The sequence below is a fragment of the Silurus meridionalis genome, chromosome 3, assembly GCF_014805685.1.
Source record: "Silurus meridionalis isolate SWU-2019-XX chromosome 3, ASM1480568v1, whole genome shotgun sequence".
Classification (NCBI taxonomy): Eukaryota; Metazoa; Chordata; class Actinopteri; order Siluriformes; family Siluridae; genus Silurus; species Silurus meridionalis.
Genome location: NC_060886.1, coordinates 21723108 through 21750888, shown reverse-complemented (window position 1 = coordinate 21750888; position 27781 = coordinate 21723108). Strand labels below are relative to the sequence as shown.

The 27781-nt window shown below is 40.7% G+C and overlaps 1 protein-coding gene across 2 annotated transcripts in view; it reads left to right on the top strand.

The window, feature by feature from the left end:
* Window positions 1-27781, top strand: part of pard3bb (par-3 family cell polarity regulator beta b) — a 256037-nt gene that overhangs the window by 120461 nt on the left and 107795 nt on the right. For both annotated transcript variants that reach the window (XM_046845136.1, XM_046845137.1), the window contains exons 12-16: window positions 6367-6552; window positions 11495-11665; window positions 17572-17704; window positions 23409-23502; window positions 23793-23902. In XM_046845136.1, coding sequence (XP_046701092.1) covers window positions 6367-6552; window positions 11495-11665; window positions 17572-17704; window positions 23409-23502; window positions 23793-23902 — 694 coding nt within the window. The remainder of the gene's footprint in view (window positions 1-6366; window positions 6553-11494; window positions 11666-17571; window positions 17705-23408; window positions 23503-23792; window positions 23903-27781) is intronic.

Here is a 27781-nt window from a genome sequence, read left to right as displayed (position 1 = left end):
TCTAGTAATAATGAACTATTCAGTCTGACCTCACACATCCATGCTTAGCCGTTTCCATCTGTGTGCATCGGAACTGTTCGGGCCTTTTGCTTTTTCGTGGTAACTTAGGCTGGATCAGCTGTCCAGTCTGCCCACTTGAGCCAGGCTTGAATCAAGCATTAGCTGTGCTTATGGAGTGACTGGAATGGTTGCAAGCTGCATGCACTTTCTTTGCCTTGTCCACTATGCACACATTTTCACAGTACCGTTGTTCAGTTTCACCTAATTCCTTTTGGCAAATAGTCTTCAATTCCCCAAAGTTATTCTGATCGATTCAAAATCCTCGAGTATTTCTTATTGGGATTCATTGGACTCGAGGTTTTTAAACTTTACCTGCTATTTTTTATTTTTTTTAGAATAGATAGATAGATAGATAGATAGATAGATAGATAGATAGATAGATAGATAGATAGATAGATAGAAAATGCTAAAATACATTCTATGTACATCAATTTCAGTTAATTATTATTACCTATAATATTATAAACATTTCTGTGAAGTAAGCATTATATATAGGCTGACCGTTTTAAAAGGACACTTATAATACTTTTAATTCATTAAACCTCTGGATATTTCTGTTAATTACGCTTTCTGTGTACAAGCATACGTCTTAACACTTCTTTACAGAAAGTCTGTTTTTATTCTATTAGGATGTAAATGAAGCTAAAAAACCAACTTGGATGTTTATTTGATGAGATTTGTTGATTTATTATTATTACACATTGACAATGAACTAAAAAAAGACTAAAATTGAAAGCATACTGCATTTCAAGGAGAGCTTAATTGTATTGTTAATTGTGACTGTATGCGTAAGGTAATTTTCTTTCTTTTCATTTCCTTGAATGATATGTACTATTGATTCAAGAGAGGTCTGATTTGTCTGCACAAATTGCACAGCTTTGTTTTTGCAAGTAGTTTAGGAATTCAGAATGATGGGACTTGATAGGCATGATAACAGTCTATTGCTTATTGGTCCTGCTGCTTTCAGGTTGTCCTGCAACTCTTTTTTGAGTCTTTGGAGTTTCTTTGCTTGAACATAACACTCACACAAAAAACACACACTGTTTAACATGTAGTTTGTGCTTCATACCTATATAATAGAGAAATGTCATGCCTTTATACACAACATACAAAAATGATAATGCAGCATATAATTGATTTTTTAAATATTTTTTTGCAGTGGGAAATGTGATCTTTCGTTTAACAGACTTAGCATTCAGTTCAAGACGAATGTCAGCTTTTGACAAACGGAAACGCCTTGAGGCGAGAAACTTGTTTCCTCGTCTTTATTAAAGCACAGTGAAATGGAAAAAACACTTAATGAGCATCACACAGAATGAGCATATTCGTTTTATTAATGCATTTGCTGATTTCCTGATGTCCATGAGTGTGCTTTAGAAATAAGCTCATTCCTCACAACACCCCCGCCCCCTCCCATTCAGTCTTTTACCACTGGTGTGTTCTGCACATGTGGGGTTTTTTTTTGTAGGAAGAGTAGTAAAAGTCTATGACCCGTGCTCTCTCATTTGTCCCTGTTCTCTCTCTTCACACGTTTCTGTGTGTGTGGTTGTGGTGTTAAATTCTGTCTGGATGTCTTATGTGTTCGCTCCTGTATTAGGAGTCCGAGTGAGGAAACACTTTTACTAGCATGAAGGCGTAAGGCTGTGGCTCAAAACTCATCGATGGCCATAAAACCATTGAACCACTGCGTACAATCCAGGACCGCACGCCCTTTATTTCTCTCACACGATTTCAGACCTGGTTGAGTTGTTTAATTAAAATTGTCATTGATCATTTTTTTTTTTTTTTTAGGAATGGTGGTCTGTTAACTTCTTTTCTTGTGCAAGTAAATCATTAATGGAGCAGTCTAGTGTCTCTATAGGAAAGCAGCTTGAGACTCGAGTGGCCATGAGAGCAGTGTGTATGTATTTACTCTGTTCATGATGCATGTCATCATCATTACACACATGCACACACATTTTGGCCTTGTATGAGTTTAAACCTTGAGTCTTTACATCCGTGCGGAAGAAACGGACAGATTCACTCTGAAGGACACTTCCACACTATAGCTTGGCTTCCTCTTCCTCTCATGGTCTCTCGTGCTCCTACACAGAGGAAATTGATGACCCTGTTCTTATGTTCAATCCCTTTATTCTTTACTCAGTTGCCATTGATGACACACAGGCTGTAGACAATGTAACACAATGCCATAGTACACTTATTTATTCATTTATTTGTTTAATAAACGTTTTCATACATGAACTCATGTTTGAATTTCCGCATGCAGGAAAGCGACTCGTATGTGAGTGCATGCCGTGTTAAAGGAACACGGCTTTTTCTTTCACAAAAATAATCTTCAGCTATTTAATGTGTGTAATACAATACGATCATTATGACCCCATTTCCCTGAACTGAAAAATGGAAAATCCTGTTTTGCTCAAAACATATGTAAAATGCTTCTATCCGCATGACATTATGAAGCGTGTGAAATACAAGACAAATGAGACAGAGGACGTCTTACTACAGCTTTCCGGAAGCACTTTACATCGTTTGTCATATCTGACCTTATTCAACACATTACATAATTACAACTATAATTACCGGTCTGAACATTTTCTTAATTAGCAATTTTTTTTTTTATATTATGTGGATTAAAGTGCTAATCTCTGCTGCATTTATGAGATCACAGAGATTTTTATCCTGGACAGGATTATGGACCTGGAGGTTAATCCAGGGACACAAACTTGAGGCAGGAAAACTGTATATAGTTACATTTGTTCATTTCAAACACCCAAGGTCACTTCTCGAAGTAGTCCAAAAAGGAGGAAAAAACTAAATTTATCTTATGAAAGAAGCAATAGAAGTGCAGCTGTAGAGAGATTGGGGAAGGGAAAGCCGCAGTTTGAGAGTCATGGCACTAAAAGACCTGACAGCCGTTGCGTAAAGCTTGATGGGTTGCCAGTTCTTCGCAAGGCGCCGTGCATGCACTTATTCTCACCTAGGGACAATTTAACATAGACAATCTACCTAGCAGATTGTTTTCGGATCATGGGAGGCCATTGTAAAACCAGAGGCCTTGGAGGAAACCATTCAGAAACCAAATACTGTGATTCAAATATTCTACAAAAATGTTGTTTAAATATATTTTTGACAGACTACAATTATGAATAGCACTTAAAAAAAAAAAGTTTTTTCTTGGTATGTAGAAATATGGCAGTTTTTATATGTAATAAACACATTTATAGCTTGAATCTGGCAGATAGAGAAATAAAAGGCTAGAATATACCCAATCATATGCTAGATGATGCCCTGTAAATCATAGCACTCAGTGCAAATACAAGATTATTCGCATGTGCGTCCCCCCCTCCCCAATACCTCCCCCTGCCCCAAGCCCCCTTTTTAAGTGTGCATGCTTCTGGAGGTGTTTAACGGTCATTAGCGGCCTTAATAAAATGCAGTCTCTCCATGGGCTGTGATTGGACTCGCCGTACTTCCTTTCTCAAGCCTCTTCTTAATTAAATGTCACGTTATGCTTTAATCTGCAGTTTTTGAAATACACACAGTCACCAGTAAGATGAATCATGTGTATAAATGTCCAAACGATTAGCCTGAAGTTTGCTTATCTGGGCATTTAACAGCGTAGTGTGAAATGAGGACGTGCCCTTGGCTTTTTATGTGCAGCACGGTTGTTATGTGAGGAATAACCTCCATATTTGTTCAGCTCAATAATATAGCAAGTTCTTATAAACGAAAGAGTGTGTTTCTAATATTGTCGATTTTCTATGCACACTTTTAGTTTTTTTCCCCCCCTGACTGCTTGATGTCTTTCAGCCACAGATAGTTACTTGGTTGCTTTCGGATTTCAGAGTGCGTGCTGACGAATGCCATGATGGGGTTTAACAGGAAACGATCAGAAAGCTTTGGACCGGTGATGGGAACTCATGGAAACTTGCTCTTGAATGGAAGCCAATTGCAAGAACGGAGCATTTTATTATTTTTCACGTAATAAAAGACAGTCTTTTCTCAGTGTGATGGTAGTAATAGTTTGCATTTTGGATGTTTGGATTGGAAAAATTTGCTCAGTAAATCTTACTCCAGAGCTGCTGCGGTTCCCCAGAACGGACCTCCTGGCTCTCAACTAGTGAATTCCGGGAGAAGCCAATCCCCCCGGCCATACCGCAGGACTGCGCGGCATGAATTTGAGCTGAAATATGTGCTAGCCACAAAACATTTTCTCTTCACTTGTGGCGCATCGTATGCTTTCAGCGCAGGGCCCTGGTTTAAAGTGGTTAGAGTTATAGCCTCCTTATTTGGACACGTTACGCATCAGTTAAATGTGGCATGCTGCCACACAAGGCCATTGTGTAAGCATGTGTGTGTGTTTGAGGGGTCTTGGGAGGAAGCCTTTAAAGTCTTTGTTTACTGTGGTCATTGTAGACCACTCAGTCATGAAGGCCATGGAAGACCGTTGGCATTGGTGCTCCCTCGAGACACGTCTTAGTTTTCCTGACTGTCCACCGGGAGCCTGCAGGGGGTCTCCGAATCTTTACCAAATGGAGCTTCTGCTCATCCAGGAACGGTGGCGCGAGCGGGAGGAAAAAAGGGAGGGGACAGAAGAAAGAGAAGCGAAGAAGGGAGATTTCCTGTCTCGAACAGCTGTGCCTGTGCTCGTCACTAAACCTTCAGAATGTAATTTGTTCTTGTACCTATGGATATACTCATCCATCTGCTCCTGCTGATGACTCCATGTGTCTCGTTCTTCATTAAGGCGCTCTCCTCACCACATGAGCAGATGCTGGCTATACAGATTAGACACCGGCTGTGTTCGGCATACCCATCATTTGCTCAGCGTAATAGTTTGAATGACTGCTTGTTCTGAGTATCTTTGCAAACTTCACCAGAAAGCTGGTTATTCATGGGCGGGATATTTGAGTTTAAACTAAGCTCTTGTTGGAACTTGGGTATCACCACAGATCGATTTTACCAACTGCAGGGAGATGTTGCAGCACACACATTAGCTGATAAACATGTGGTACAGGTGGGAAACAGTGGACTTTGAGGTAGCCTGACATTTAGCTACATTTAGCTACAATATGCTCTGATTCAATTCCTCGCCCCCAGGGAAACACATGCTTCAATAAGAATCTTTTGTTCTGTTTATTTTTTTTTAAGGTCATAAACAACGTGAACTGCTTTATGGCTGTGACATTGGGGTCTAAGGACATTCCAGTCCACTAGATATTCTGCAAGGTCTCTCTCACCCTCTCACTCATTCACTCTCCCCTTCTTTCTCTCCTCATAATGACACACAACTAGCCTCCTCCCTGTGTCCCCCTGCCGTGTTTCTGCTCTGTATGGACTTATGACGGAGAGAGAGAGACAGACGTCGTACAGCTAATACATTTTAAACCCACAATCCCCCAGTAAACAATGATAAACCAGGCCTTGCTGACCCACACACTCTTCGTTGTAGCTGTTCTTCACTGCCCAGCTTATCCCTCTATTCCTCCTCTAATATTTACTCCTGGCAAATCTTCAGACTGCTTAAAGGCAGCCTCTAATTTGGATATACACATCTTATCCTTTAGACTGACACGTTCCGTCTGACATTAAGAAGCCCCTTAGCCAATACAGCAAGACGTAACGAGAAACACACAGTGCTGAGACAGTGGGCTTTCACTGACTTCATTATCTTTATATCCAGCTTATGCATGTTAGCTCTTTTATTTGTTACTGTATGTATTAAATTGAAGCTTTTCACATGTTTGTTTCCTGAACCATTTTCTTTTTCCTTCCTTTCACTCTCTTTTTCGACTTTCCTTTTTGGAAAATAAGTGCGAGTGCAGTACAGTCATGCACTCACTCATTACTGGCCTGTTTCCCTAGTGACAAAAGATTCAGTGTGTTTTCACTGTGCCCATGGAATAATGGATTTTTTCTTTCTCCCTCCTCTTTCTCACTTTCATTTTCCTTTTTTTTTTTCTTCTCTCCCCCTCTCTCATTTTGAAAGAAAATTTCTCTAAAAAGATGTACAGGTCATTTCGGGAGCATTATGGCGAGAAAATGAAAAAAAAAAAGAACAAGAAGTGAAAACAGGAGGGGGAAATCCAGTAGGGCTCCGTGCGCATTGGGGCTTCTATAATGGAGAATGGATTATGGCTCTAAATGACCCCGGAGCTCTCAGAATAGGCCGCCTTTCAGAAAGAGAGCATGAAAAGGTTGTGCTATTCTCTGGTAAAATAGGCTACTTTTATGTTCAAATGGAATGACCTGTCTTTCTCTTTCTCTCTCCCCCCCTCTACCTATCGCTCTGTCCATCCTTCTCAGAAAGAGGCCCCGGTGCGCACCACTCAGCCTGAGGAAGGGAAGGAGCAGCTGATGTTTGAGGTGCCTCTGAATGATTCGGGCTCAGCTGGCCTGGGTGTCAGCCTCAAAGGCAACAAGTCTCGTGAGACCGGTGAAGACCTGGGCATTTTCATCAAGTCAATCATCCATGGCGGAGCTGCTTATAAGGTACTGCGGCTACTGGACTGTTTTTCAGCATGTGTGCCCAAATGTGCTCAATGTTAAATCATTTCCCCACCTTGGTCTATCTGTCAGGGTCAGCACTGACTGAACAACCAATCGGTTTATTAACGCATCATTAGAGATGTAAAAATAGCTCGTATCTGACTGTAGTGACATTCAGCCATGATCATGAATAAAATGTTGGTCCTCTACCAAAAAGCATAGCTACATGTCAGCTGCATTAATGAAGACAGATGAACTCTGAGCCCTCAGGTTAAACAGGAGCTCTTAGTAGAGGCTTTCAATAGCCTAATGACCGGCAACAGTTGCAGCTGGCATTTTCCCCTGACCCCTGACCCTAGTGGCCCTTGAATTTGACCTGAGACTAGCAGCAGGGTGCCTTGTGCACATGGGCCTTAGTATATAGGACAGAGTAAACAGGCTACACAGCATTAGTGATCATCACTCATGCTAAATTCCCATAACGCAGTGTATGCAACCCAAAATAGTGTTTGGTACTCCATTGCCAAAAGTTTGCGGACACCTGATCATTAATATATAGTATGTGCTTTTTAAGCATTGCATTCCACATTCAGTCCCAATTTGCTTTTATAATTCCCTCCACTCTTCTGAGAAGATGTTCCACTAGAATTTGGAGTGTGCTTGTGGATATTTGTGTTCATTCAGACACAAGGGTTTTTAGTAAAGTCAGGGACTGATGTAGGTGAGGTGAGGAGGTCTGGGGTGCAGTCAGCCTTCACATTCATCCCAAAGGTGTTCACTCATTAGGGTTGAGGTCAGAGCTCTATAGCAGGATGTCTTCCACTCCAACCCATGCAAAGCATCTCTTCCTGGAGCTCACTTTGTGCACAGGGGCATCGCCATGCTGAAGCAGGTTTGGTCTCCTAGTTTAAGTGAAGGGAAAATTTCATGCTACTGAATCCAGAGACACTGTATATTATTGTGTGCCTTCAGCTTTTCGATAACAGTTTGGTAAAGAACAAAATATGGCCAGGAAATTCAGAGGTCCTTATAAGTTTGTCCATATTGTGTATATCAGTGAATAATGGCTTCGCTGGTGCAAGGTTTTCCCACTATATTTGGAAATGGGTAAAGTCAGTTCCACACTGTTGTTCTGTTTTCTTTTTGTGTCCTTCCTGCCTTCTAAATTTGCACCTACGTTTCTGGTATTTGGCAATTTCTTTTCTAGAGAGAATTATAGTAGTTCTCTATCAGTAAATATAACCAGATCCTGGTTCACTAGGTCTCAGAATGCAATTACGTTTAGTCAAACACTCTGTTGGAGAAGGTGTGTGTGTGTGAGAGAGAGAGATTTCTTTTTTGTGGTTGTTTCTTTGCTATTGTGAATTATTAGGGCTAAAATGTTTATATAGGAAAACATTCTATTTTGTGTGGCAGCATAGTCCTGACAGTGGAAAATACTAAAAGCCAAGTGCCTATTGTTTTCTCAAACTGTGACTGAATTAAACTATTTTCTGCAGTCACTGTGTGGTTATGGTTAGAATAAACGAGAACAGGTATGGGCTATTGCATATAGATAGTTACACACATATAGGTTACATATGTAGCCATATACAGTAAATGGCACTCTGGTAGGTGTTGATTTTTTATATCAGCAGCTTTGACAGTAGTGATTGTAATCAAAATGTGTGCATTGATGCAATCATTTTAATTGGTTATTTAACAAAGTATTTATAACACTTTGATCAATAAACCTGAGTAGTATTTCTTATGCTGGGGTTATTGCTTTTTTTTCCTTTGCTTTTTATTTAACATTTATTGAAGAATGGTTTGAAAGATGGCACATTTGCAGACACAGGAGAGTTTTCAGGACAGAGGGGTTCACACTTTTCAGTAACACTTCAGGTATGATGGTGAGGGAGTGACTGTTTATAGCTGCAGTAATGTAAGTGATCGCAGGAGCCGATGTGTCCAACAGATGTTCCAGAATATGAATTGGGAATTTGGTCTATAAACGTTTAAAAAAAAACACAATGTTTTGTTCACTCGGGAAGTTGAATAGTAAAGTCATAGATAATGTTGATTATTACTTATTATTTCATATAATGTTGTTATATTAAAATGAACATATTTTAAATCAAGGCTGATATCCGTTAATAATTCCTAATTGAAAAGTATCGACGTATTGATCATTAGTGTGTAGTCTTTGATTAGCTCCTCGATTACTACTAAAGGCTCCTTGTGAGAAGTTTGCTGAAATCCATCCTGTTTGTCCATATGTGCTGCGAGGCAGGAGGGGGAATGTCACACTTTTTTTTCTCTCATCATCCTCCTTATGTTAAGTCCATGTGATCACAGGGTATTTTTAGATCCTCTTATCAAGGAGGAGGTGTGTGTTTGTGTACGCGTGAGCGTGTTTCTATGACTGCGGTTTTACACGTGTAAGAGTTTACATATGAAGTCGAGAACTACTTTGTATATAAATGAAGGAGGCTCTCAGTGAGTCACTTTAGTGATGCCAAAGCACTTAATAACTTTAAAGGTGCCCTTTCACTCCCTGAGCTCTCATATCATCCAGGGCAGCATTCAGACTGCTGTGAAAAGCAGAGGTAGTGAGGGGTGTTCACTCTCTCTGTGTGTGTGTGTGTGTGTGTGTGTGTGTGTGTGTACTTAAAGGCCTGTTGTTCCTAATGTAGCCCCTGATGACACTATGCTGTAATTACAGAGCAGAGCTAGGCTAGCTTCAGCGCATTAACGCTAATTAAAAACTCTCTGTGCCCATGCTAATTAGCTGGAAGTGTCCCGAGTCTGTGGGTGGGATGTGTCTTCTCCCTTGACTCGTGATTGAGGAAGAAGGTAGAAAAAGAAAAGAGTTAGCAGACATCCATAAATAGCAGATTTATCGACGCAGCCACTAAAATCACAAAGCAGATGGAAAAAAAAAAGTTATCAGAACGGCTGAACTTTATACACTTTGCAAAGAAGCTATGATTTTTAACTGAGTTATACAGAAAAATACAGCACAAAGAGCCATTTATTTCAGTAAAAAGAAATAGTGAAAGTAGTGATCAGTAGTTCAGTGTGAATGAAGTAAACTTTCTCACTGTGATTGACTTTACAGGAGGCCACTGAATATGATCACTGAGAAAATGTTCATTTTTGTACCATCACAATGAAAGATTTCCATTTGAACATTGATGGATGAAATTTAATAACACTAATAATGTGCTTTTATTGCTGGTTGTTATGGGACCAATGAAGTAAGGAAACGTACAGTAAAATAGATCAGCTCGGAAACCTCGTGAAATGAACATTATGCTCACACAGCACTCTTTTGAATCACATCACACCTCTTTTAAATAACAAAACCTTACAATCGCTTTGCTTGCATTGCTAATGAAGGCTGAACCGCCCTGTTTCCACAGAAAGTCTGGAACAGTTCACGTAATTTTGTGTTAAATGTATCAATTACACAGGTTAATATATGATGGGCTCAACTGTCAGGAAGGCCTTAAAAGTTCTGACCTAAAGTATAGCGTTTTGAACGTTGTAACTCGGCTGAGTCTGGACCTGACTGGGATTAGTGTTTAATTCCATTTGACATATTTTCCAATGTGATTCATCGAGCTGTTTTTTTTTTTTTCTTTGAACAGCTGTAAGTGTTTAACCTTGAACATGTAAACACAAGGAAGACATTGTCTTAAAGCAGGCCAGGTTTAATATTGGTAATAAAAAAGGGTAGGATTATGCTGATGAATCCCATATTATAGAAGGTTCATGCATGAACTGTTCATTATTAGAATCAAAACTAACATTTTTTTCTGCAGTTTAACAAGAAGGTTTGGTTAGCTGGTGAAAGATTTAAAAATGTTGACTAAGAGGTCCATCCATCCATCCATCCATCCATCCATCCATCCATCCATCCATCCATCCATCCATCTATCCATCCATCCATCCATCCATCCATCGTGCACTTGTACAATAAGCCAGTAAAGGAGTGTTAGTGCTCTCTGTGGCTTTGCCAGTTCTGTTTGTGGGTGTATATTTCTTCAGGATGTACTGATGTCCCGCTGGGTATTTTTTTTTTCTTTTCTGCTTAATGAGCCACGTGCTGCAGGCTGGGTTGTGTTTTCACACCCAGGGGGCGTTACGCTCTAGTCCACTTCCGAATGCGAGTTCTCATATACATTCAAGCTACTGGTCAGTTCACACCCTTTCCTTTGTTTCGTAATCAACGCTTTTTTTTAGGGTAAGATAGTTTTAAAAAAAGAAATAAACAAAGCAAGGCTGTCACTCGAAAGAAGAACGGGACATGTGATGGGACGGTTCCTTTTCTGACTGTTTGACAGTAAGAGCTCATTTGCCGTGGTGTCAGGAGGGCAGATCTGCTCAGCCAGAGGCCACTGTAATGATCCTCACCATCTCCAGCCAAGCAGCCACATTCACACAGCTACACCTCATTTAGCCATGACATCTCCATCAGGACACACAGTTAATAACCTGGGGTTATAGGTCAGTGAGACTGGGACTCGCTCTCGCTCTCTCTCTCTCTCTCTCTCTCTCTCTCGCTCTCTCTCTTTCTCTGTCCATAATTGTAATTTATGGCACTAAGACACATTTATGATACTGATTTACATTTGAATCTCATGCATATCATCTCATTATACTGTACATTATCACAGTGTTTGAATGCACTGATATGGGAAAATAAATAGCAGTGTGGTATCAATAATCTCCTTTAACATGATTACTTTCATATAATAACACGGCTGTTTAAGTGTTTTCTTCTCCTTATACCATTTTTCTTTTCCAGGTTATGATATGATTGTTTAAAACATCCTCAATAGAATGTATTGTATATATCATGTATGTTATCATGTATGTATGTAATCCAAATCGCAGGAACCTTCCGTGACCTGTGCATCGCTCAGTTATTGTGTTGTTGTTGTCTTTCTTGATTGCGCAGGACGGCCGCTTGCGTGTCGACGACCAGCTGCTTGGCGTGAACGGAGAGACGCTCTTGGGAAAGTCCAACCACGAGGCCATGGAGACACTGCGCAGGTCTATGTCCATGGAGGGGAACCTTAGAGGGATGATCCAGCTTGTTGTTCTCCGAGCATTATCGCCCTCCAACCAGGTAAGTCCCGAGTGCTGCTAACTCAGCCACTTTATCTAACTATACTTTTTGTCTTTATATGCTGTTCTTGCTTCTCAATGAAACACCAGTCCATTGAGCAGTTCAGTCACAGGTGTTGATTATTCATAGTTGAAGTGCATTTTCCTGACTGTGTGCCGAGGTTCTCCTTGACTGAGGTCAGAGCTACTCCTCCAGGGAAAGCAGAATCACTGCACTGAGGCACAAAGGCATTTTTGTGAGCTTATCAGCTGTCGTTCTGAGTGTGTGTATACATATATTCCCCCACACACACACACACACACACACACACACACACACGCTCAAGTGTGCGAGTGCAGAATTGAATAAGGCTGGGGTGGACAGTGGAGTGTTAGTCCTGCGTGTCAGTGGAATTAGAAAAGCGGGATGAATACTGAAAGGTGCAGAGCGGCAAACCTGGCTTGGGCTTCCTTTTTTTTTCTGTTGCATCGTTCTCTCCGGACTGAACCTTGCTGCCGATCTCTGTGTTCTGTTGCTGCTTCTTCTCCCACACATGAATACCAACCAGCGGTGCTGTTTGATCCATTAAGCCCAGAGTTTAACACGTTCTCACTCTGAGGCCACAGTGGGAATAGGGTTTTCGTCACTCCGGCAGCACTCGCACACTCCCATGACGGTAGCACTTCAGAGCGTTCACTTGGGTTTTATAAGGTTTAACCCACTACCAATAGTGCAGCCGCATCTTACGCAGGGAAGACCAACCAAAACGGCTCGAACCAGAGTGGCATCGACCACACAGCAAGTCCCAGAATTGGTCATCGTTGATCATGAAGGACATGCAACATGTAGCTGAAATTTTTTAATAAAAAATGGTTCCAATGACAGTGAGATTTGACTTGTACAGACGCGTAACACTGATGCACGTCAGAAAAGGTTTAGCCCTGTGATCAAAAAATATTAGTTAATAAGAAATGGTGCAGTACACATAATCATGAGCAGGCAGATATTGATAATGTACTACGCTTAGTACCAGTCATGGCCTTTCCCAGGATTCACTCTGCTGTGACGAAGCTATAAATATGGCAGCGCAATCTTTTTAAAATCAATAATGGCCCATATCTCCCAAACATGGTAGTTGTCTCTGTATATAGGCCTCGCAGATAGTATTGATTTGCTAACATCATACTTTTGAGGCGAGTGCTCGAATAAATGACTCTAGTCATGTGACCAATTCCACCACTCGCATGAAAAACGTTCACCCCAAGTCCAGACGACGTTTAGTTGATTTTATCGTCATTCTGTGATCGAACGCAGGAACGGTTTCTGACATCCGGCCACAGGTTTTTTGGGTTGATGAAAATATTTGTAGGCTTAACTTATCAGATTTAATACAAATATATCAAAAGAGAAGTTTAAAGGAAACTGTTACTTTTTCTATTTAAATGAACTGGAATGTGATTCCTGCCTCTGCGTGAAGGCAGTACATTTTCCTAAAACCAACAAGACAGTAAGGAAAGTGATTTGACCAGACACCTCGCCACCCCTCCACTTTCACCTCATCAGTTCCCCTGAGCGAGTGGAATTTACCTCCAGCTGAGCGTTAAAGCCTGTCCTCCTCTCCTGCATCTGTCTCAGAGGCCACCATATGCTCGTCTCGGGACACACAAGCATACACACACAATCACAACCAGGCTACACACTCCTCTAAGCCTCCAGCTGCTCCTAAATGGTGTGTAATTAGGCTGGACACTGAAGCGGCCCCTGTGGCCAAAGAAGTGAGTCTTACTGCAGACCCTCTGTTCGAAGCTGGGACTCTTCCTAAAAATTAATGCTCTATGGGCTGTGAAAGAGCAGTCCTGGTGTTGATTCGGGTGTAACGGAGGACAAAGGAGCTGGAGCTGATGGGATGTTGTTGGTCTCCTGTGTATTGAACGGATGTGGGCACAGGCAGCTGTGTGTGTGTGTGTGTGTGTGTGTGTGTGTGTGTGTGCACCACAGTACTGCTATGTCATGGTGTTGCATCATGTAGACTATGAGTTCTGCCTGCAGTTTTAAGATCATTACTGACCAAAAGTAATCAGTAGAGTATAGGATGCCCAAATGGTTTTATTTATAACTCATCTCTCGTAAACAATTGTGAAAGAAAACGGCTAAATAAAATCATTTAAACGAGTAGTGTACAATGTGCAATAATGTGACACTTTTTATTTATTTTTTTTATTGCAGCTCATAAAATCCATGCCCATGTGACCCGGTGACCACAAACCAATAGCACTTAATGCCACTTGTGTTACCAGTATTACCTGGGACTGAAATTCACCCTCACACAGGTGATCTGTTGAGCTTTCACGAGTCTCTATGAGCCATCGAAGCACAATTCCATCATCTTTTTTTACTCTTGCAACTTTTACTGAATGAAATAATAAGGTGCCTGTGGTTTCCTTCCTGAATCCGAGCTCTATTGAAAATCCAAGCAGGATGTTGCACCTGTACAAGCTACCAGAACAGCTTCAGTGCAGCTTGCCACAGATACTACACTTCTCTTCAACTGCGTAAGAGGGATGAACATTGCTCTTTACCACCATTCTGATGATGGTGTTGTATTTGGTGGTGATTGTAAAGACATAGTGTATGTTTTAAACTGATTGAATCGTCATCAGATTGTTCAGTGAGCTCCTGTGCCCTGTGGATATGGGTGGAGTCATCATGCAAAAGACCTTATGATCAAAGGATGCAGTCAGAAGAACTGATTAATTTGCAGTGACACTTTCCAAAGTGTGTGTGTGAGAGAGAGAGACATCCAGGCCGTGTCCACACTTTCAGAAGAGTTTCCAGATTCACCCTGACACACCGGTCACTATAAAACAATGACCGTAGGAATCGGTATATGGATTTGTAGATTGTGTCTCGATCCTAGGCACTGGAAATCCATCCGAGAGAGCCATCATTGAAAATGGATCTGCATGTTCTCTCCCGAGTGCCATTCCGTCCACCACAACAATTTTTTGTCTATTTTGTGACTTCACTAATTATACAGTAAGAGCTTTTTTCAAACAGGCCTCAGAGTAACACTTTCCAGAGTTTTGCAATTCCTTCTCCCACTGTAAAGTAACTGTGAGGAGAAAGAGAAAAATAAATTGCGAAGAAAGAACCATAGAGAGCACCCAAGTTACAATACGCAATAGCAGAATTTTTTTTTCCCCTACCGTCTTCTCCTCAGACTCAAAGCTTTGAAGCAGCAACCAGATCTAATCACATCCTTTTCAGCAGCACCATCTAAATACCTGTGATAATCTCATTAGTGTGCAGGCACTAATAATGGGGAATGGTCCAGGGAGGAGCTGGAAGCCCGAACACTCCCCCTAGTCAGAGGGCAGAGCTGCCCAATGTGTGCCAGTGCTGCAGGGGGGTGAGTGGACCTGCCAGCATGGTTCTGTTTTACACAGCAGGAGGAAATGTGCCTTTTGTTGTGCTGATTAAGACAGAATTGGAGACTGTTGTGGCTTGTACTGCTGGATCCTGGAGCTGAGAGCGCGCACACACACACACACACACACACACACACACACACACACACACACACACACACACACACACAGAGGGAGGCATAGGCCATGGGAACTGTACCAGAATACTGTTCATTCACTGTCTTGACAACCACAGTACTAAAACGCACTCACAGGGACGTACAAACACTCAGTTGTCTTTCATTCTTTCTCCCTTTTCTCATCCTGTTTTCTTGCTTGTCTTTCAGTAAAGGAAGTGAAACTCTTTTCCTTGATGGTTCCCTCCCTGTCTCTGTCTCTATGCTCATTCAGTTAGGAAGGATACATACGCAGACTGAATGTACTTATTTAATTTTTTTTCTTTTTCTTTTCTTTTCATATCTAGACTGTTATCCTCCAAAGAAATAACGACTCATCCTTTTTTTTTTTTTTTTTTTTTTTACCCGCTCTCCTGTACTCGGTCCGAGTGCAGCACATTGGCAGAGCTAAAAAAAAAAAAAAACATTTTGACGAGCACACTAATTTTGCATAAAAATTTCCTGAGTTTTTTTTTTTTTTTGCTGTCTCAGCCCATGGCTACACATTCCGTCTGTCATTTCTGGTAGCTTTGCAAGTCTTAAGCTTCTCTGATCTTTGTGATCTTTGGCTCTTGTAGCACTGTAACAGCAGCAGCACATTTTATTTTCTTGTCTTCACCCCTTGGCATTTCAAATGCTGGTCTGATTTACTGTGCACTATTGTTTGTATGACCATTTCTTTTTTTTTTTGTGTAATGCAATTAAATCCACTCTCACAGGTTATTGCCCGACCGATGCGCCTGCATTTCCTGACTTGTTTTCTAAGAATATAAATAAATAAATAAATAAAAAGCATGGACGCTGTATCAGGATCCCCCATCGATTCTTTGCTGTAATCTCATTTCAGGGCTGGCGCTGGCTTTCTTTTTTCATCCCCATCTCCCTATTCACGCTGAGCCTCCCCATGGACTTGATTTCTGTATGTTGTAGCCTTTCCGCCTCGCTCAGAAAATGAAAATGCCGTTCTTAGAACCTGATGAATCATAGTTTGCTATAGAATAGCAAGGGATTGTTATACAGAATTTATACTTGGGTGTTTTTTTTTTTTATCATTTTATTGTTTTATTTTTGTGCCTGACCTTCATCTAGGTAAATGTTAAACCATATTTTTCTCCAGAGCCGCAATCAGACTTCACTAGCTGTGTGTGAGATGTGCTCTGCCAGTCACATAGATGAAAACAGGAAAATTAAATCTTTGGTACTTACCTTAATGTAACTAACTGGAAGAAGGGGAAACTTTTGGAGCTTAATTTGGAAATCACCTGCTATAATTAAATGGACTTTTGGTGCCACCTAGATGAGAACGAGTTCCCTTTTGAGTCTGGTTCCTCTCAAGAAACCTCTTGCTCATATCATAGCGGGAGGATTTTCCATTGCCACTGTGGCCACTGACTTGCTCATCAGCAGCGGTGGACGAAATACACAAACCCCATGTAGTTGAGTAAAAGATAGAGATACAGTAGTTGAAATATGACTCCAGTAAGTGTGTCTCTTTTAAACTTTCACTTGAGTAAAAGTACAAAAGTATTAGCTTTCAAATGTACTTAAGAATTCAAACTACTATAATTTATTATGGCTCTAATGTTCCTATTATCATTTTTCGTGACAAGACACTTTGCAAATCTTAATGAGCCACGGATTGATTATTTATTAAAATCATCATGAACCTTCATTTTAACGACTTCAAAAACAATCACGCAAATGCGTCAACAGGTGCTGTCGGGAGTTTCTTCCATTATTTTTTCCCCTCTAAATGTTCTGCTTGCTGTTGAACTGATGCTGAACTGTATGTTGGTGTTGAGTTACGACCGATTTGGCAGAATGGAGCTGATAAAAAGTCAAATATACACGGAAAAGCTACTGAAATACAGTAACAAATTGCATTTCATTCCTTCCTTTCCAACGCTGCCAACAGGGATAAACTTACAGTGCTCACTTTTGTATTTGCAATCTATTTAATTCTGTGCTTTATAAATAAACGGAATTGATTTGACGGATCAGTTCCTCTGCTCACACCAGACGTTCATTAAACACAGCTTCTAAGTGTATATTTCTGTGTCAGTCGTTTGCATTATGTTTATTTTTTTAAACCACAGTTGCCGGATGCTTGCTTCATCTTTTTTTTTAAATTTATTTAAGAAGCCTTTGGATGGGACATCTGATGAGAATTGTGGCTTTTAAATTTTTTCTCCGAATTGATATCATATCAGAGTCCAAGAATGATATTTTTCTTGCCAAAATTCGACCCTGAAACCTCAAGACCACTTCTCTTTTCCATTGTGTTATTGTTAAATGAATAAAAGCTTATACAGTTTTAGCTCACGCTCTCTCCTCCATTTTACAGGAGTACCCGGACTCCCGGAGAATCCTCAATCGATCCTTCGATAGCTGCGTGGGCCAGGCTGCACTCTTCAGCCAATCAGAGAGCCCTGCGCAGCCCCATACGGTGATGAACAACATCTTTGAACGATCTGTGGGTGAGTCAAAGAGCCGGCGCTGTCTGTCATGTGACAAATAAAGCTGTGAGGGACTTGACACAAATGAAAATTTCAATTCGAATTCATTCAAACTATTGCCAGTATTTTGTAGTTAAATATGATTTCTATGGTGATTGCAAGCACTTTTCATTTACACGTTATGCTGTTGAGCTTTCTGACACACAGGGCTGGTGCAGTTCTCAACATTTTGTATGTAATTCATTGAATGTCATTCTTTACATGCGGTATTTAGTTCTGTTCCTAAAGTGAAACATATTAACACATGCCACATTATGCCGTATGAATGCAGTTTTAAAATAGTTCAAAACTGTTTCTTTGGCTGGTTATATTGTGTTTATATATTAAAGCAAAAATATTCATCTAAAATGTAAAATTTGTTAATTAATTTTTGTTTTCTAACCTTTGTCAGCCTGCAATAATAATAATAATAATAATAATTAAAAAATAATAATAGTGATGATGATGATAATATGCATTCAATTTTTTGTATTTTTGTATTTTTTTTTATTTTTATTAAGTTTAGTTTTCTGACTTTAGTGTTATTGTGAAATAAGGCCGTATACGATAGCATTAATACTCATACATTTGGTTGTTTGGTACCGAAACCAAATGCCCTTCAGAAACGTAGCTTTCTTCTGAGGTTATCAAGAGAACTGAACCTGGACAGGGAAGAGCAGCGAGAATCAATGGAGATAAAACTCTGATGCTATGTTTTGTTTCATTCAATACAGGAGACATTTCAGTGCACATGTGTATCAAAAATAAAATATTCATCATCTGGTAGCACTTACATTCTCTAAGGCCTAATAACATTTCCACATATTCAATCCTGCACTCCCTCCATTGAGAAACTGACTTTGTTTTTGGATTAAATTGGCTTTAGCTACATGGATTTAAAAAAACACAACAAAAATATATTTTACTGTATTTGTTTTTACACTTACTATATTGCACACATTAGACATTAGGCTAATATTCTAGCACAGTAGCTCTTACATGTGTCAATGAGCTCATGATCTTGGAGAGTAAGCCAGCAACATCTCAACCATCTTTATTATTATTATTATTATTATTATTGTGACGACTTATTCAGGTTTCACTTATTTGAATTCTATTTTGAAACCCTAAGACGCAGTTCCACTATTTATTTTTTGCCTGAAGACCCCACTGTTTTGATCATTTGCCAAATTGGAATGTGTTCCACCTCGATTAAGTACAAATTCATTATGAAATGGGAAACAGACACAGGTACTCAGCTTACTAAAAAAGCGTCTGGATTTAAAGTAGCCGCATCACAAGATGTCTTGGCGTATTCTGCGTTATTGGGGATGTATAATGTGGAGCCCAACACTGTAAGTGTGTCATAGACGTTCGTTTGCCTCCTCTTTATCTCCCCTATGCCTCGACAGCCTCGGCAGCGTGTTGAAAAAGCCGGGAATTCGGAGCGCATTTGCAATTCTTTTCATGTAAAATAGGGATGTGTGTAGCCTGTCGCATGAGCCATCCCCTCAGCTGAACATAAAAGAGAAGTAATCCTCCTCTAGGATTTCAGCTGCACCCCAAGCAGGGTTCAAAGGGGCCGCTGCACTGTTGTGTATCCGAAAATTGTGCGTGCGTGCACCCTCGGCTTCTGCGTACACATACACTTTACCTCATTTCTCATTTAGACTTGTAGAACAGCGCAACCGAGCAGCGTTACAAGCGCTGCAATTTCTCCCACGTCGCTCTCTGGCTTTTCACAGCCCCACTTTTCTGCCTATTGCTTATGTATTACTGCTGATTTTCACATTTCATAACTATGATTTTTACATTTTTTTCTGCAACTATTCTCTCTTTCTCTTTCTGCCTACGAGCCAGCTGGGAATAATGTAAGGTACGACCTCCTCATGACTAAAGCAAAAAACTAAACCAACAAAAACAAATAAATAAATAAACGGCAGCTCGTTTCTATTCTTTTTGTGCTGTGTTTACTTCATGTGCTTGTTTCGCATTTCCATCTCCTGACCTTGCGATCGTTATGTTAATGTCGTGATTTTTTTTTTTTTATGTATTTTTTTTTTTCTTCATCTAGGCCGCGTGCTGAAGCGCGCTTCAATAATGCGGCCTGCTAAACACGTAGAATAACAAACAAGTCAACCGCGTAACTTTCAGTTCAAAAGAACGCCAAGGGTTCCGTTCTGCAGGGTTCAGCACCGCGAGCTAATGCAGTGTGCGCAGCGACAATTACACACAGCTGCGTGAGATGTAAATGAAAATTAATGAGTGTGTATGTGTATATGTTTATGCACGATGGCTCCCAGTAGACTGAGCATCCCTGGGAGATGAGCTCACAACTGGAAGTCAGTATACGAGTGGGCACAAGGACCCACGTTTTAGACTCTTTCAAGCATTGAAGTTTAATGTGGTCCAAACATACATATATAGTAATAAGGTGTTTTTTCGTAACATCAAGTGTTTTATTCTCACTATCCACATGAGTAGGACAATCTGCCAAAGAACTTCTGTTCTCACTTATATTATAGCAGCAATAAACAGTTGTTCCCCCACCAGCTCTTCTCTTTTTCCCCTCTCCCTCTTGAATTTAATGCGACAACAAAACATCGCTTGTCACGTTAACGAGAAAAAGCAACTCCTCCGTCTGGAAGAGTCTGCAGTTTGAGGAAAATGTAGTACCATTATACTACTATACAACTATAACAAATCTACAAGTAATGTTACAGATGGAATCGTTCCAGAAAATGAATCAGCAAATTCCAGTATCACTGTGGTGTAAATCGGCAAATACATTTTGTATAATTTGGTGTAAATGTTGTCTTAGGACAAAACAATAACAACATGGTTGAAATGTTTTCTATATTATTAATGAGAGAAACATATGCATGTGTTGCATGTGTGTTTTTTTCCAGTTATTTTGCTTAATATGTCAGTTTAATGTTCCAATGTATTGGTGTAAAAAAAAAAAAAATGTGTTTTATTACTGATATTTGCCACAATTAATTCCAGCCCTAAAGTATTTATTTCTTTTTTTCTGGCTCCTGATGATAAAATCTAGATGCGCCAATCTAGATAAAAGTGGTGATGTGTATTTCATCCTTCGTCACATCTCACACACCTGAGCTGCACAGAGCCCTCCCCTTAGTAAATCTATGCACAGTTTAAAATAGGAATAGGAATAGTCTCGATAAGGAGTGTTTCCAGTGCTTCTGCTTTGCTAAAGGTTTGTGTAGTTTAGGATTAATAACCCTGCTCCAGCTCAAAGAGCCATTGATCCATCATTTTCAGCGGAAACGTCTTATTCTAGTCGTGCTATTTCACATTTGGGCTGATAAATATCTGTTTGTGCCGAGTGCGCCGTCACGAGTGTTCGGAATACAGAGTGGTTTGAAGAGACCCTCGGTTTCGCTCACTTTAACATCAGTTCATCTTTATTGAAAGTTCTGTTTGAGTGTGTACGAGTGTGTGCGTGTGGCTGATGAATCACCCTCACCCTCTGCCACACAAACAGATGAGAGATGTGCTAATACTAATAAACAGTCATCGCTGTGCGGGATCATGAGTAATGATGACTGGTTGGCCTGTGCGGAGCTGCCTGATCTGTTCGTTTGTCAGGAGCGATTTCAAGCCCCATGGTGCCAAAGCACAGCTACTCCGTCACCGAGACAGAAAGCAGCTCACTTTCCCGGCTACAAACACCACATCGAACACAAGCTTCATTCCCGCAGTCCACAGTTTGTGTATTTAGATGGAATGCTTTGTTTTCCAAAAAAAAGTCCCAATCATACAATCTGACTCCTTGAGCATATTGTTCTGGCCAGCAGGCCTCAGACATGCACTGGACTTTTTGTACCCGCTTTTCTTAGGTTTTTCTGTCTGATTCACACATGGGAAAATGAGCACAGAGACATTGAGACACATGCAAGAAGTTCCATAACCACAGCTCCCTGACCCAAGATTGATGCTAGCTGGTTGCTCCTGTAGAGACAGTAAAGACACAGCTGCAGGGTTTTTTTTTGCCTCGTCAGAGCTAGGACAAATGTATTCAAGAGTGTTTGGATTGGACACAAATTGGATAAGTATAGGACGAGTCTTCACATTTTCTTTCCCTGTTACCGTTTACATTCAGTGCTATGACACGATTCCTTTTTTGAATTAGCGCTGCGCTTACGATTCCAGCAACATTGTTTACATTCATCAGAACAATCAGACGGCAACTTGTCAACTGTTATTCCTCTATTTACTATATATAAGGCATTCATAGAAAGTAGATTAGATAGAAGATCAATTAGATATGAGTTTGAATAGATATTTAGGTGTGTTTGCATGATGAAGCAGTCATTTAGAAGGGTTTTTTTTTTTTTTCCATTTCTAATTGACAGGAGTGTGCTTATGTATGTGATTAACCACTCCTTATTAGAACTGCCCGATTTGTTCCCTAAATTGGTCAGCTGCCAAATCCCATCCACCAGCCAGCTAAGACTTATCATATGAAAGCTGCCAATAGGTGAGGCTGAAGGCGAACACATGCTTCAAATGAGCCAACCACACTCTTCCTTACTGTGTGTAGCTTGTAGATGCTCATGATTTGACTTGTAGTGATTGAAAGGAGAGTGAGTACGCCATACCTCCCAGTCTGAGGGCTTGTCTTTCAAAAAACAAAAAACCCAAAACAGCAGTAGCTCAGGAGTAGCAGAAAAAGAGGAGTGTTCAATGAGTATATTATAGACTCTAATTAAAATAAGACATTTTTGTCATTGTTTTTACGAGACAAAAAGCTCTAGAACATAACAGAATGTGCATTTCATAGAGATTTGCTGGATCGTAGCTGTTTGCACTTCTGAAATGTCGATTTCTCACATCATTGTTTAAGTTAATGTAGACGGCGTGCTAAGCGTCTGCGAATCCGAGGCATTTGTTGTGATTTTCATGTCGTTGAACTCCAGACAAAGGCCCCCTGCTATGAATCGAGCTCTACACTGTTCATTTTTTATGAGCTTTAATCACGGCAGTCACAAATTGGTTTAAATCTCACTCAGATCACGCTGTGGCCACGGGTGAAATTGAGACACCTACGCAAACAAACAAAACGGATTATGCTGAATGGTGTCTCTTTGTCTAGTAAGGGAAAGGCCAGGAGGTGTTAAACTTCCCTGTTGCCGGGGAGAGCGGAGCAGTTGGACATAATCAGTTTAGGCAAATAGGACTCAAGCTGAGCCTTCAGTCTGGATATCTCTCTCTTTGTACTGTCATTTGCTCCCTCTGTTCATTCTCTTATTTATTGTTTCCCTCACCATGTCTGTCGTTGTCCCCTATGCAGGTTTGCTAAACACATTGTTAGACAGACCTACACACTCGCGCACACACACCATTTTAACTACGTTTACTGGGAGGTAAGAAATCCACGTCATCCTCTGCACCGCTGCCATTACCCTAAGCGTGAGTGATCATTAAAACGTGAGTGGCGATTGCACCATGTTACAGCTGATAATAGGCTCAGTCTCTGGGCGTCTCTCAGAGCAGCGGCCACACAGTCACCTCTCACCGCTCCGACTCTGACCCCAGCAGCCAGTGCTCAAATTAAACCGCATAATGTCCCTCAGACAGCTCGGTGAACGTCTCTAATGATGTTATTTTTTTTCTTCTTTCTCTTTTACTCTCTTTTTCTTTCTTTTTTTTTCTTTTACAGTTTTAAATGGGGGTTACAGTGACGAGATAGGGTTCAGTCCTTATAGGCAGAACGGAGATCTGAGTGGAGGCTTGAACCATCAGCCACATCAGAGGTAATTTTATTTAGTGATCAAATATACTTTTCTTTTTTCTATATTTTAATTATTGTTTAATGGTACAGCCACCTTTCCAGTTAAAACAAGTGAAGGAAATATGTAAATGGTACAAACGATGAGTACTATTTAGTACACTTTTGCTTTTAGAAATTAATACAATATACAAAAAAAAAGACATTTACATTTGCGACATTTAGCGGACTCCCTTCTTCAACCGTTTTGCTTTTGCTTCACATATTGAGACGTTTGTGTCACGCATTTCTGTTTCGTTTGTGTGTGTTTGTCAGTTTGGAGTGGGATTCGGGCCCATGCCCAGCTGAAAGCTCTCTGACCTCTCAACATCCTCAGGGTATGACGGAGCATCATCAGATCAAATCTTCCAAAAGCATGGACCTGGGTAAGAAACGGAGCAAGAGAAAAAAAAAAACCAGACTCACTCATTGGCTCTACAGCATTATGAGCAGAATTAAATGTAACAAAATAAACGTTACACAGATCATTCTTACTTCAGGGCCAAGGTTTAAATGGCACATTGAAATGCTGATTTGGAGGAAGGGTGCCAATAATTCTTCAACACAGACACTAGCTGTAGTGTGAATCAGAGCAGTAACAGCTATAAAACCTGGCTTTATAGAAATTAGGTAAGAGGGTAAAACACACAGGGGCAGTAACGAACATTTATTGTTGCTCCGTGTGTGTGTGTGTGTGTGTGTGTGTGTGTGTGTGTATGTGTGTGTGTGTGTGTGTGTGTGTGGGGGCATGTTGTCTTTCGAGGACAAAAACATATTGATTAAAAAGAGCGGGGATCTGTGCTGTCAGTGTATGATCAGTGTCTCTGCTGCACCATGTGTTTACCTCTTACCAATAAGCACACACTCATGTATTTGTGTGTACAAACCTACATGGGCACCTCTTTAATGCTGAGAACACCCCATCCATATCTCTCTCTCTCTCTCTCTCTCTCTCTCTCTCTCTCTCTCTCTCTCTCTCTCTCTCTCTCTCTCTCTCTCTCTCTCTCTCTCTCTCTCTCTCTCTCTCTCTCTCTCTCTCTCTCTCTCTCTCTCTCTCTCTTTTTTTCCCGTTCTGATTTCCCAAAGAGAATAAGGATGCAGAAGCACTTAGCCTTCTCCAGCAATCTCTTTTTGATATGAAATGGCAACTCACCAGACTAAGTGCATGTCAGGAAGCAGATCAATGATCATCCCTTCCGTAATGCAATTAATCTGTGTTCCGCGTTCAAATCTTGCTCCAAAAATCTAATAAAAGGGGCCTCTTTCCTAAATGCATCACACTCGGACGCAAACTAAATCCGTGTCACATGATGGCGTTTTAACAAACACTTGTGAATGTATTAGGGCCCTTTATTTAATCAAGGGCTGATGGGGCGTCTCTCTGGTGACCGCTGTCGCTGTCGCCATGGCGTCCAGCACACTGGGCATCGCAGACGGCCCTGCATCCTTAATTTCTGTCTGCATTTTTAAATAATAATAATAATAAAAAAACACTGCAGATATAAAATTTTCGGTTTCGGTCCGAGCCTGGTGCTATTAATAATGCATACTTAGTTACATAGTTTATGAATAATAGAATGTTTGAATTGTGTTTTATTTGAATCTTTTGGCAGCAGGTATTCGTGTATTCGACACAGCCTGAGCACTGTAGGGGATGGATCAAATCCCCACAGACCTGCGTGTGTAACATTATAAACCTGTGCAGGACATTTAAACTCATTCCACAGCTAATAGCTTTGATTACTACTCCATATGTACTATTGCCTGTAATTGAGGCCATCTGGGAGCTCGAGTATGAAGAAGAGGGTTGGTAGAGCAATGGAACACACATGGAGGAAAGCGCTGTGTTAGGCCACTCAGGGTTGTCCAAACATGAGCAGGATGCCTGGCTTCATTTTTCCCAAAGGAGGCATGCGTTAGCTTTCGTTCATCTCCGCCTGGTAGCTATAGCGGAGATCACGAGTCGGAATTTTCAGGCTACCAAATTGCAGTGTAAAGAGGGGAAAATGTCTACGCAATAAATAAATACCATTGTGTCACAATATACAGTTGCTTCTGATTTGAAGGGATGCCAGGTTGGTGAGAATTCCCTAATCATTACTAATTGAATTCAACTTTCCAAATCGTCATATCGGTGACACGGTATAAGGGGCGCCAATTAGAAAAGATTGAACAAAATGTCTAATTAAAAACCAGACCTGCCAAATGTATTATATCATAGAGAAGAGAGTAATTGGATCGTGTAAACATTGTTTGGAGACTGACACACGAGTAAACGCTGGTAATTTATTTTAGACAAACAGCCAAAAAAAAAAAACACCCCTACAGACGATCAACATCCTGTCAAGAGACTCATGAAACAGGCTGAACACCACATCAGAAAATGTAATGCTTGCTGTTTTTATTTATTTATTTTAAGATAATTTGGCTGCCGAACAAAAAAAAAAAACAGGGATATCTCCTAAACATGCCCCTGCTCTCTGATTGTATTCCCGGTTTGCAATATTACATAACAGCATGAGGCCCACCAATGCAATGTGTTTGTTTCGGGTTTTATTTCATCCACTGGTCTTGCTGGCCTGTGATCCTGCGAAATATATATACAAACCCTGTATCAGTGATGCGGTGCACCAAAACATTACTCATAAAGGGCGCAGGGTCATTTTTCCCCTACTTGAAAAACATTATCACAAACGATGCTGGAGTGTATTCTGTGTAATATGCTTCAGGGGGAGGAAGTAACATTGCCTGGAGCATCTCAAGAGATTTACCATTGGCAAGGATAGCAGGCTAGGAAAGCACGAAGTAATGAGAGCGAGGTCTGAGATTAGAGAGGTTCTCTCGGTTCCAATGAGATGAGAGGAAGCAGATTGGAAGAGCAAGCCCACCGGGCCATTGCCTCTGAGGGAGGCAAGGCGGCGCGAAACCCGAAATGAAATGTCGCCTCGCGCAAGTCATTTTCTGTACGGATTTGATGGGTGAGATGGCTCTAAAAAATTGAATGCGCACCATGAAAATTGAACACTGCAGCACATTTTCAGACGTTAGCTAAGGATGACCCTATTAGCTTCCTCTTTTTCTCCATTACACCCAGAGCGAGGAATATTTCACTCCACTGAAACACTGGATGCAGCAGAATTTCCGATTGCACTTCATTAGTTTTCTCCCATTCGGTTCCTGCGTTGATGTGACGTTCTACGAGCACAACCGCACATATTCAAGCGATCGGATTTTATTTCTCAACTCGTCCTCCCTCTCTTTTTTTTTTTTACCCTTTCGTTTCTTTTTTTTTAAAGCGCATTTAGGAGTTATGGAGGATGAATAGGACAAGAGGTCTGGTAGAGCGAACACGATTCTCCTCCAAACTCTCTTCTTTATCACCCTCCAGGCGTCTAGTCAGTGAGCGGGTTTACGGTGATCTGATCGTATCTGATTTTGACAGTTATCAGGGTTTTCAAGTGGTCATATAAACGGCACACTCCGTTATCGTACGTTGTATTGTGAAGCTCTTATCCTATTTGAAAGAATCAGATAGGGAATGCACTTGTTATACAGATGTGTGTAGATGATCTACGTAGTGAAGAGGATGGGAGTGAAGAATGCTGAATCTCATTCAGAGATCACATGTGTGACTTGGTGATTTCACAGCCATCAGGCAACGCAAAATGATCTATGAGGTCTCAGTGGAATGGAGAGAAACACTTTGTTCTAGAAGTGGCCTTCTGGAAACATATGTATGTAGAAGAAGGTGGGTAGCTTGTTCCTTTAGTTCTGATATGCCACCCTGTGTCAAAGATGTGTTTCTGAGGATGTACACTATTATTCATATACTACATTTAAAGAGAAATAAAAACAAAAAAGACTATAGGCAGCTCTAACCATACTCTAATCTTTCCACTAGTTAGCAAGCAGAATGTTATCTTTCATTCATTGTAATGATTGAAATCATTTGTCGGTATTAATGCTGCGCTCCATCACTACTACTTCATTACTACTTAATCACTGCTCCATCACAACTTCATCACTCCCGCAGTTCCTGCGACACAAGTAAAGTGCTAATAGAGGATATCGCTGCATAGCGAATCAGCAGCGCACGGATTTCATGAATTCGGCTTTTTAATCAATCAGAGGAACGCACTATTTTACCAAGCAGCGCTTTGTTCAGTTCCGTTACGTGTGTAAAGTTATTGATAGAAAGCGCAGAATATGCACACTTAACACCTACTTAAAACCAGTGCCTTTTCTGAGAGCACTACAGTCTTATA